The 12495-nt window shown below is 41.0% G+C and overlaps 1 protein-coding gene across 4 annotated transcripts in view; it reads right to left on the bottom strand.

The window, feature by feature from the left end:
* STK39 (serine/threonine kinase 39) overlaps positions 1 to 12495 on the bottom strand; it is a 482653-nt gene that overhangs the window by 233019 nt on the left and 237139 nt on the right. For all 4 annotated transcript variants that reach the window (XM_033860055.2, XM_019922315.3, XM_033860054.2 and 1 more), the window contains one exon: positions 10331 to 10443. In XM_033860055.2, the coding sequence (XP_033715946.1) occupies positions 10331 to 10443 (113 nt within the window). The remainder of the gene's footprint in view (positions 1 to 10330; positions 10444 to 12495) is intronic.

Genomic DNA, 12495 nt, shown 5'->3' with positions numbered 1-12495 from the left:
CCCAGCCCGGATGAATTCGCCGAAACAGGACATGACACATCCCTCTTATATGGGACAAACTAGGTTTGGCTGCACAGAAAAACATAAAGCGTCCTACCCTGAAAATGTGATGAGCTGGGAGGAAAAAAACTACCCCCCAAAACTGGGAAGTTTTTTTGTTTTGGTTTGGTTTTTTTGCGGTAGGCAGGCCTCTCACCGCCGCAGCCCCTCCTGTTGCGGAGCACAGGCTCCGGACGCGCAGGCCCAATGGCCATGGCCCACGGGCCCAGCCGCTCCGCGGCACGTGGGATCCTCCCGGACCGGGGCATGAACCCGCGTCCCCTGCGTCGGCAGGCGGACTCTCAACCACTGCGCCACCAGGGAAGCCGGGAAAGTTTTAAATTTAAAAAAAAACAAAAAAAAACTGTGTTTAAATATTTATGAGCAACTTTCTAATATTGTTATATGGCCTTTGTCTAACCATCCCCCCCAAAATTTTTTTCTCCTATTACTATTACTGAGAATAAGCAGGAACCATGATTAACAGGGATGTGAGCCAGCAGGAGCCACTTCGGAAGGGCTGCACTCTAAGACACAGCTGGCTTGGAAGCTTGGCTTTGCCACTGACCACAGCCTGATTACCTGCGCAGGTCATCCAGCATCTCTGAGCCTCAGAATCCTTTTCTGTAATACAAGCTTAATAATGCCATCTACACAGGACTGTTGTGAAATAAGCAGAATGAGATCTATACAACTCCCTGCAGAAGGCCTAGCACATGACAGGAAGGTTGAAAGTCAGTCCCTCGATGTCTCAGTTCCTTCTTTGTGTGTGAGCATGCCCACGCTGATCACTAATCCCATGTGTCCCACGTTCCCGACTGAAGTCTCAGAGGCACAGAGACAGCCCTTAGCGGCAGCCCTCACCCTTCCCCACAGAAATGTCACATAATGAACATGCTCTGCGCCCTGCTGGCTCAAGGAGTGTCCTGTAACACGTGTCCAGGTCATCGGGCCATGAGTTTTTCGCTTCATTCCTAACTCTACAACATCCTCAACTGTGTTTTCCCTTAGTATCTCATCCTGTGTTTAATTTATACCACCTTATCATACTTCATGTATCTAGTATGCTGCCTCAAACGCTTTTGAAATTAAGAAGTCTAAACAGATTATGCAAAGCTTTCAGAACAAAGAGAAACAAAAAAGAGCTTGGAGACATAAGAATTAGGAAAAAGTTAAAGTCTAGTTTCTGTTGTCCTGAAGACGATGCGATTCACAAAGTGCTAAAAGGAAAGAGATTTAAATGGATCCTGAATTCAAAAGAGTAAACTATACTTAACCAAATTAGCATATTTTAATACCTTAGCTAAATCTTAAATAAATCCTTCTTTATCTGATACTGGTGGCAAAATATCCTACTCAGCCTTGGTTGAGAAGTCACACCCACCCAAGTTCCAACATCACGTGCAGTTAAATCTGAGGAGGTGCTACTTCTAACTTTATTCTGAAGTACTTGTTCTCAACCTTGGCTGCCTCGGGAGCTTTAAAAAATACCAATGCCTGGATCTCAGCCCCAGAGACACTGATGTAAAATTGGTTTACGACACAGCCTGGGAATGAAATTTTTCAAAAGCTCCCAGGTGATTCTACTGTGTAGCGAAGGCTGAGAAGCGCTGCTTTCCAGCTAAGCACTGAGATGCATTCATTCTTTCAATGAAATGCTGAGAGAAACATCTACCTCCCAAGCACATTTCCACACTGCAACTTAATCTAAAAAGGAAAAATAAATATATGACCCACAAATACTATCAAATAAAACGTATATTTCCAAATGCAAGAGATAACCAAATACATCTTTAAAATGTATGCAACACCCTCCAAGCATCTAAAGAATTCCTTAAATGATATGAGGGTCACCGCGTTAATTGAAAACACTTTTCAGAAAGTCGTCGTCAGGCTTGCACTTCCATAACATCAGCATCATTATGAAGGGTAAGCTCATCAACATTCATAAGTAACCCAATACTGTAAGTAGCTGAATTTTTTTTTAAGAAAAAGAAAAAAAAAAAACCCATAAACTTCAATGATTTCAAATGTCAGCCAAGAATTGGAAGGAAAAGATGACAAAGCTCTCCTAAGAGCACTGTATTTTTTGGACTGTCATTTTCAATCATGAAAAATGTCATTGTGAGGGTTTTTTAATTACAAAAAATTAAATGCCACATATGCAGCAAACTTCTGCCTCTTTTAAAATAAGAGTACCAATAGGAAAAACCCTACTCAAGGAAGAGTTAAGTCAAATGTTCTGACCTGTACTATTTATGAGTAAATCAACCAATGTCCCTCACCAGTTAGTTTTATAATTATTTTCATATGATTTGGTATCTGTCTATCCAAGTACAGTCCAGATGAAGACAGGATTAGAAATGGGGGAAGTCTAGATGTTTTGAAGACAGGGAAACACTTGTAAGAAATTAGGAAAAGGGAAACAAATTTTGTGATAGCCTTAATCAGTGTTTGTGGAGAAGTATTTAAAACTAGAGAGAGCAGTTGTAAAAGGTAAAGTATCAGGGGAGCTGGAGGTAGGTCTGGAAAATCCCTTGAAATCAGCAGAGAAATCACAATGGGTAAACATCTACTTCCGACAGAACAGAATGCCCATCCCAGGGCCTATCTGCTTGGTTATGAATGATGGTCATTCTGCAAAAACTGTTCCCCAAAAGACTAAAGAATTTTGCTTGGAAATGAAAAAGTCGCCGCCATAGTTATTTTTCACCAAGAGAAAATAACTCTTTCCAAGGAGAGGAAAGAAAGCAAAGAGTAAAGGAGTGATGTGCAAAGTTCAATGGGGAAGAACCATTTTCTTTCAGAGTTGGCTGAAAAAGTTCTTCAGCAAACAGTAACAAGGATGCCTTATGGGTTCTGCAAGCTCTTAAGCTGGCCATCAGGAATCTGAATCAGACTCAGCTGTCAAGAACTGCTATCTGATCATTTAACTGTCCATGATTGGGTATACTGGGGGAAAAAAAGTCGAAGACTTCGTTAAAAACAGAAACACGAAGCATCTTTCTTGTCAGCCAATTAATGCTGCTAGAAACCTCCAGGCCAGTTTTCAGCACTGCTGCTATTTTTGCCTTCATCACCAAAGGATAAGAGTGCGAGGTGAAACGTGTGTTTCTTTTTTGCAGCCTCCCGTGTCCCACGCCTGGGTATGATCTGCAGTCTGGGGTTCTGCCAGGGAACAGAGGCAGAAACCCCGCTGAACACTCTTCAGGCTTCTCCCTGTTTCCGAGTCCTTCTTTTTCAGAGTCAGCTTAATTAATTGTGGAAATATAATCAAACCAAAATAAGAAAGACAATAACATAGGAAAGAACAGAACCATCTGTCTCAACCCAAGCAATAACATTTTCCAGAAGTTTATGAGGATGGCAAAAGTGAAGTATTAAAAAAAAAAAAAAAAAAAAAGATGTAACTGAAGTTGTATTCATTCAATCTGGGAATGTTTTCCCCGTTTTCTCCTACTCTGAAAATGAGTATGTACTGGGTCTCTCTGTTACCAAGCACATGTAAGTCCAGAAACCTGAGGGGCCTTGAAATGTTAATTTCTGTTTACATTTTGAAAAAAAAAAAAAAGAGAGAGATGTTAAACATTTTAGCAAGCCATTTCTAACAAATGTATAAGAATACTTAAAAGTAAATTCAATTAGGATATTTAATTATTATCTGGATCTGCTATGATATAACTTTTAAATTTAACGTTCCAAAAAGAAAATTATTTTTCTCCAGCCAAATTATACATATTCCTAAGCTAATGTAACTTTAGAGCTGTAAAAATAAGTTACTTTTGCATATGTGATATTCTCTAATTTCTTAAAAATGGTACGTCCTGGGCTTCCCTGGTGGCGCAGTGGTTGAGAATCCGCCTGCCGATGCAGGGGACACGGGTTCATGCCCCAGTCCGGGAAGATCCCACATGCCGCTCCCGTGAGCCATGGCCGCTGAGCCTGCGCGTCCGGAGCCTGTGCTCCGCAACGGGAGAGGCCGCAGCAGTGAGAGGCCCGCATACCGCAAAAAACAAAACAAAACAAAACAAAACAAAATGGTACGTCCTCAAATTATCCAAAAGTTTCTCATTTCTAATTCTGCCCTCAATTGGACTATACTTGGGTAAGCACAAACATCAAATCATATGAAAATAATTACAAAGCCAAGTGGCAAGGGACAAATGACACTATAAAATGTAATACTTGAGACTGAAATGCTCAAAATAGTACTACACTCAGTGAAGTAGGCTTATATTTTAACGCTATACCCTTGGAACAAAAGATTCTACAAGAAATAGCCAAATGCAATTTATTACCACATATCACAAGGGATGTGCTGGGATATGAATAATTAATTTACTAATTAGAAAGTTCTTCAGTCCAAAAAGAATGTAAAGTACTTTCACTGACACAACAGAGAAAACACATACATTATAGCTTCCAGCTTTTTAAGCTGATGTCCTCAAACTGGTATAAATTTTTTTCTATAATAAACAAGATTTGCAAAAGTATTAACACAATTACAGAGATTGGGTTAAAATGCACCAGAAGAAATTTTCTTCTTCATTTTTTAAAATCTCAATTAAAAGGGAAAAAACGCCTTCTGACTAGAGGAACTGCTTAGAGGTCCCCAAATACTATAATTTAATTTTAAAAGGAAGAGAGAAGCCTGTGTCAGATAATAAGAGATAACTATTCTCTCAAATGACCATTGGGCAAAGTCAATATCTAGAGCTTTATTCTCTAAAATAACCTACAAATCATAGCTAATTCATTCCTCTAAAGAAATGGAAGGAAAGTATGGAAGGAGTGAGGGGGGAAAAGTAAAGGGTCAGGGGTAGAGAAAGGGGAGTACAGAGGGAACTGCAGATCAAGAGAAAAGCAAAATAATTAATAAAATAGGGACTTCCCTAGGGGCGCAGTGGTTAAGAATCCACCTGCCAATGCAGGTGACACAGGTTCGGGCCCTGGGCTGGGAAGATCCCACATGTTGCGGAGCAACTAAGCCCATGTGCCACAACTACTGATCCTGCACTCCAGAGCCTGTGAGCTACAACTACTGAGCCCACGTGCCACAGCTACTGAAGCCCACGTGCCTAGAGTCTGTGCTCCACAACAAGAAAAGCCACTGCAATCAGAAGCCCGCGCCGGGCGGCGGGAGGAGAAAGAAAGAAATTTATTAAAAAATAAATATATAAATAAAATAGCACTATAGCAGAAAGCAAAATGAGCAGGGCTTCGTTCTGAGCAATGTAAGCACGATTTACTTACAAATACTGTCAGTGAGAGCAAAATATCTTTATAAGATGATACAGGAAGAGAAGGGCAAATGCTAGAGTTGTTCTATTTCAAGACAGAAATTTTTTCATTATGTACATAGGAGAAACAGATGGCCCTCTGTGTACCCAAATCTACGAATTTATGGTGAATTTTTACCGTTACACCACAACACTGGAGTGACTTGACACTATCCTGAATTATAAAGCATCCTGAATTATAAAGCATAATTTGCTAGTAATTAGTGTTTCTATTTAAATGATTTTAAAAGGGGATTTCATTAAAAGAATTAATTTTTAAATACACAGAATCATAGAACTTTTGGTGGTGAAAATAAATTTTTGCCTTCGAGTATACTTCCTTATTGAACAAATGAGGAGACTGTGCACCAGAAGTGAAAGTGATTCATCCCAAGTCCAGGACCCAAGTGGAGAATGCAGGCCCTCTGACCCAGGAAGCAATCTTCCCTCTACCACAAATTGCAGCATTCATCACTGGTGCATAGGTGTTTTTTAAGAAATAAGCACTTTGTCCAAGTCCAGGGCCATGGTTTTTCCTACACGTAAAGCACTCCTGCCCCTAAGAATTAAACTGTAAGATTTGATAGCACTGATGTATATTAAAGAATGAGAAAATGGTACTGAGTTTTCTGTGACTCAGTACCAAGGACAGACTAAAAATATGAGAATTCTAGTCTAGAGAAAAAAAATTGAGAAGGATATGATTAAAATCTAAAAATCATAAAGTCAAGTGAGATGATGACCCAAAATGGTCAACAATCCCTGGGTAGAACTAAAGGAGAGTGTGCCCTGAAGGCTGAAAAAAGTGGGATTTAGGATAAATAAAAGGAAGGACTGTGTCACATTTATGGAATTCACTGTCACCTGGTTTAACAGAGACTGAAAAAGATAGATGACTTCAGAAAAGTCATCTGACCATGGAATAAATTCTCCACCCACGTAATAAATTTTAACGGAAGCCAAGTGTGCCCTCGAGTAGCATCCCTAACCTTTGAGGTTGACCACAAACCAGAGAACCAAGGCCTTTCAAGAAACCTCGAGGCCATCTTCAACAAGAATATACTAGTCTGCATGACGGTGGGTCAGACCCACTTAGCAAGCCTTAAGTTCCTACTGGAAAGCAAGAACTTCCTCAATGGAGTACACATTAGAGAATCTATCAATCTGCTAACCCATTTCTAGACAAATAAAGAGGAACTCTGCAGAAAGATATTCCTAGCTCAAACATCTCACCAACCCAGTACCAAAATGAAGAGACTCACTGGCCAGTCCCTGGGCTCCACAACAAAAAAGACCCCTCTTTGCTTTCCCACCATCTAGCTCAGTGCCTACCATCTAGCAGGGTTTTAATAACTATGGAGTGAACAAATTCTGCTCTAAAACTATATCTTCCAGAGGGTGTTAAGCTAATTATAATTAGTCATTTTTAACACTGTGGGATTAACAAAATATGGGGTTAACAACAAACATGGGATTAACAACTCTCAGAAATTATCAAAGTATCTAGGTTGGGATGGTTAAGAATATAGAACAGACCAGTAAAACCCCTTGGCTCCTGGAAAATTAACCACCAAGATCATCAAACCTAGCAAGATTAGGATGTATAAGCCAAAGTCAAAAACACATAAGAAAATTCAAAACAATGCATAGAAAAATAATTAGTTTAGACTGAGTAGGTTAAATGCTACTCATGTGATGCCAAGGAAAACATTTACTCTAGGATGTTCTAATCTAATTGTTAAAATGAAATGAATTTTTAGTGAGCGTATACCTTTGTCCTCTCATGTATATACCCCAAACTCATCCTTTTTACGGGCCTAAGCACAATGGAGAAACTCAAGTATTCACCAAATAAATTAGTATCTCTGAGGATATTACAGTACTTATTTCAACAGCATAAATTTTATTTAAATTACCAATTGTTTAGCACCAGTGATCTCACTGAACATTTCTCTTCCTCCCTTCATTCTCAGAGAAGATGACACCGTGATTATTACTTTGCTTCAGAAATCATGATACTGCAATTAAAAAATAAATTTAAAAAAAGGAAAAGAAATCATGACCACTCGAATCTTCTTCAGTCAAACCTCGAACAAACTCTATGACCATGGAAAACTCGGACAGCCTCCATCACATACACAAGCAGAGTCCAGGGCCAGTTTTCCAAAACTGTTCTTTGCCATCATACCCAACCTCCATGGGTAAATCCCACCTATGGGAGTCAGGGCAGCGGGGTAGGGACAGGGCAGACAGTAGGGGTGGGAGGTGAGAGTTTCAACAGGGGAGGCAGCTGTTCCTGTAGCCAGCAAATAGCTGATAACTGTGACTTCTATAACATAACACTCCCACAAGATAAGGATTCCAGCGGCCATTGTTTCTTCTAAGGACAATGGTTTCCAGTCAACACAGGGGACAGTTTGTGAAATGACACAAGGCACTGACCTGTATATAATACACACACACACAGAATTAAAGGATTATTAGGATACCGGATGTCCAAACACTGCCAAAATGTGAACCCACAGAGATAATAAAAGCGCGAGCAGCAGCAGGATTAGAAATCGAAAAGGATTACAGCAACTTTGCGCCACACAATCACGGGCCGATAGCTGGGCTACAGAAGCCTGACAACTTTAGGCAGCCTGTACTGTAAATTCCATTTCTTTTTGTTTGCAAAGGACCTGGGAGTTTTGTGTCCTAAACAACCAGAGCCATTCTCCCCATCCCTAGAAATAGCAAGACATCGAAAGGTCAAAGGTTCAAAATTAAGGAAAGATCAGAGCAACAAATCAATACATCTTTTAAAATGAAAAACAGATAATTATGCACATACACTATACTCCATTAACACAACATGGGCATTGCTGGGACGGGGGTGCAGGGGGGGAAGAATGAAAGAAATAAATTAACTGCTAATAAGCAAACTTGTAAATCTTAAGACCTCAGATTAATGGAGCCAAGCACAAAGCCATAAGAGCACCAGTCCTCACACTGACAGCTCTGGCTAAATTACGAGCAACTCCAAATGACACAGCTATGGTTCCTGGTGCCGGGGTAATAGAGAAAATGGCCCGGAATGATAGTCTCTCCCTCATGCCTCCATTAGGACCCTTACACAGCTATCATCGCTGGCAGCCGACTGCTGGTAAGAAGTCAGCAAGGGGAAAACACGGAAGCTTTGGGCAACTGACAGCTTGGTAGGAACCAGAGACCAAAGCATCAGCCCAGCAGGCTGCTTTCAGAGCTGTCAGATACAAGTACACACAAGCCTTACACATATTCTGTATAAATATTCTGCTGGTGGTAAAAAGATGGCTGTGAGACCTCCAACAGAACACCACGATCAAATACAACTGTCATGGGCAAAGTTGTCATGGCCAAGAGTGCTATTTCCAAATAGGGCATAAGTATAAATGTATACTCCAAGGTTTTTTAAAAATTAATGTGTACTTTGTATAGCCACAGAACTTGAGGACTCCTAATGGGATCTTAGAGATCTTGGGATTCAGCTCTTTTTAAAGCGTGCAGAACCGTTAGGTAACTTGACGAAAACTGAAAAACAAGTTAGTGGCGAAAGCAGGACACAGCTCTCTCCACAGTTTGTTTAAAGCTTTTTCCACTCCGGAAAGTGATCTTGAAAACTGGTCCGATGACAAAGGCACAATTTTATTGGTCACCGTGATAACAAGCAACAGAAGTATGCAGTAATAATTTCAGTAAGAGCAAAGCACAGTTGAAATTTCGAAGAGAGTAAAAGCCTTAAATATATGCAAAAAAAAAAAAAAGTTTTTTTTTTTTTGGAAATTAACATTAAGTTGTGGAAGGCCTTCCTTTAATCTGAGGTTTAGAAGGCAATCTGCTGCTTCAATCCCAGTGAAAACTATGCTTTGTGTAGTCCAATTTGAAATGTAAGACCAAATAGATCTGGAAAAGTACAGCTTTATCCTAGTACTTAATTTATACTATAGTTGTGTACTGTAATTATGCCTGAAGTAAAAGCTATATTCTGAGTAAACACAAAAAAGCTCTTGTTAATGACATTCCATTCCCCCAATGTAGGCTTTAACAAAAGGCTTCTTCATCGGGAGCCAACTGTCATTACACTTGGTAGCGTGTATGGAGCTATTGGACTAATATTTGTCCTGGGATTAGTGCTGGGATAACCAATCAGTTAACTCCTCCACTGCAGTATTCTATTATCCTCAAATAAACGACCAAAAGGAAAAAAAAGAAAATTGGCAGGCGGATCGACAACTATATTTATGAGATTAAACTCTCAAACCCTTCACAGTTTGCTGGGCAACTAATAACCATTTGCCAAGCTCTTCATTTAATAATGAGTCAGCTAAGCCTAAAGCAAATGTTCCTTCAACCAACCAATGGTACTACAGTCATATCCACACCGACAAGCTCCAGTTATTTATGTAATGTACTTTATTTAGAAGAAGTACAAGTTGCCCTGTACAAAAAATAAACTCCTGTCATTAGCCAATAAGAATGCAAGCTACCCAGCAGTATTTTGAACAACTGAAATTTATAGGAGATTTTGTAATTTATGAAAGCCAAAATGACCAGCAAATTGTTTAGGGAGTAAGTCCTAGTTGCATCAGGATTCAAGACTGAGGACCAGAAGCTCACCATCTAACTCTGCACTCAGTATCACATTACCTTAGGTCATCTGAGTCTCTGCACTCAGTATCACATGACCTTAGGTCATCTGAGTCTGTTCCCTCATTTCATAAAAAAGAGTGTTAACACTGAGGCCCTCCCCACCTGGGGATTATGAGGACTGAGCAAAATTCTGTTTGTCAAAGCAAAGTAAGCTGTATATTACACAACACAATCATAAGGGGAAAAAAGCCATGTGGGCTGCTTTCCAAGAAATAAGTGTGTCCGAACAGGAGAAAACACCAAGTTGCCTCTGCTCTCTGCTCTCCTGCTTCTCCGGCCCATCTCTATGTATCCATGAGTTAAGAAAAGCAACGAGCAGTATCCCCTTCACTTTTACTTACTAATAGTTCATCCATGCTGGTCTGGCATTTTTCCAAGTTGATCCGCTTTATTGCTACACGTTCTTGCCTGGGTTTACATAGAGCAGCCTGCACCACAGCTGTAGCGCCACTGCCTGAAACGAAATAAAAACAACATCAGCTATCAAGTGGCACGCTGTCTGGTTACTATCTGTGACCCCCTTCACAAATTAATATCTATTTTTTTACGTTTCTACTCCAAGTATTCAAAACGTTATCATTTGACATCTTTTTAAAGAGTTTCTTAAGTCCGAAAATAATTCTATGAAGGAGAAAAAGGAAAAACTGCATGTTTCTAGAGAATACAAAGACAGTACCTGCACTTCAGAGGCTTAACGATCCAGGAAGGTGACCCACATCAAAAGAGCCCATTGCGTATGGGAACATATGTATATGTATAACTGATTCACTTTGTTATAAAGCAGAAACTAACACACCATTGTAAAGCAATTATACCCCAATAAAGGTGTAAAAAAAAAAAAAGAGCCCATTGCAATACAGGGTGTTCACTGCTGCCCAGAACAAAGGCTGAGAAAGTGATGGGTCTCATGTCACAAGAATAAGAGAGGGCTTCCCTGGTGGAGCAGTGGTTAAGAATCCGCCTGCCAATTTCGAGCCCTGCCAGGGTTCGAGCCCTGGTCCGGGAAGATCCCACATGCCACGGAGCAACTAAGCCCGTGCGCCACAACCACTGAGCCTGTGCTCTGGAACCCTCAAGCCACAACTACTGAAGCCTGTGCACCTAGAGCCCGTGCTCCGCAACAGAAACCACTGCAATGAGAAGCCCGCTCACCGCAACTAGAGCAAGCCCGAGCACAGCAACGAAGACCCAATGCTGCCAAAAATAATTAATTAATTATTTTAAAAAAGAATAAGAGACATAAGCATCTAAGCACACCCCTGCGTGGACGCCATTACCATCGTCTCGTGCTGATGCCTTCCCATGTCAGTGCCTTTACAGTATCTCAAGCTCTTCTCCCCCTTCAGCCCAAACCAAACCACTCCAGCCTGAGCTACTTCAGGGCTTCCATGAGATGCTGTGACAACTTATCTACTCTGAGCACTCTGTGAGCTTATGTCTTCCAATTTTGCTCTACAATTAGAAGAACAGGAATCAACCTGAGTATTCTCATGCTGAAAGCAGGACTCTTCAAGGATACCAAGCAAAATGATGCAAATGTGTAATTACAAAAGCTCTCAGCATTCATATGCGTTTCCCATTTCTAAGGTTTCATGATCATTAGCTAATGCACTCAAATTCCTAAGAGGCAGAGTCGTGTCAGCATCCATATTTTATAAGAGCAAACTGCAGACATGTAATGATTTGTGGCAGAGAACAAAGAGCTCCTAAACGGATTTGTATTCCGTAGGGGCAAAAAGCCCTCCAGGTTAAGGCATCTCAATTCTGCAAAGAATACCAAAAATCTCATTCTCATCACATAAATCCTCTCCCTGCAAGACTGCCAAGGAGAGAAACAGCCTGTACTCGGGACTGTGCAAAAGGGGGCAGATGTGACCGTCCACTTTTCTCCTTCAAGTTTTTCTTTGGGTACTCTTTCCCAAATGAGTCACCGAATCTCGTCCAAAGGGCAGGAGGGAGGATCTTTTGTCAATAAGGAGGGGAGACCAGTTTTAGATTTCCTGACACACGTGAGAGAAAGGCACGACACTTCTTGTGCAAATCAAGGCTTTCCCACCCCAAAGAAGCGCCCGAACGGGTGTGTTTAAGCACTGAAGTTCTGCCCTGTGGTCTCATCATGAGCTCTGGCCCCCTGATCTATGACCCGAGCAGGTCACCCTAATGCTCCAAAGACAGGTCTCCAAGTTCACGGCTTCTGTTCCAGGAAGTCCCACCTGTGTTCACTGGGGAAGAAACTCCACAGATACTGACCACCCACTATATAGTCGGCATTTTCCTCGCATAATTCTTGTTACAAGCCTGTGCAGTTTTTGTTATTAGCCTCATTTTATATGTGAGAACACTGGGACTCGGAAAACTTGCCCACACAGTTAACAAGTACCTGAGCCGGGATCTGAGTCAGGTCTACAGGACTCTAACGTCCATGGTTTTTTCCTACCTCCCACAAGTCAGAAGCGCACCTCTCCCTTTCCTTCCCTCTTTTGCCCTTCCTAGGAAAACATTTTCT

The sequence above is a fragment of the Tursiops truncatus genome, chromosome 7 (assembly GCF_011762595.2).
Source record: "Tursiops truncatus isolate mTurTru1 chromosome 7, mTurTru1.mat.Y, whole genome shotgun sequence".
Taxonomy (NCBI): domain Eukaryota; kingdom Metazoa; phylum Chordata; class Mammalia; order Artiodactyla; family Delphinidae; genus Tursiops; species Tursiops truncatus.
This window is presented reverse-complemented; position numbering and strand designations above follow the sequence as displayed.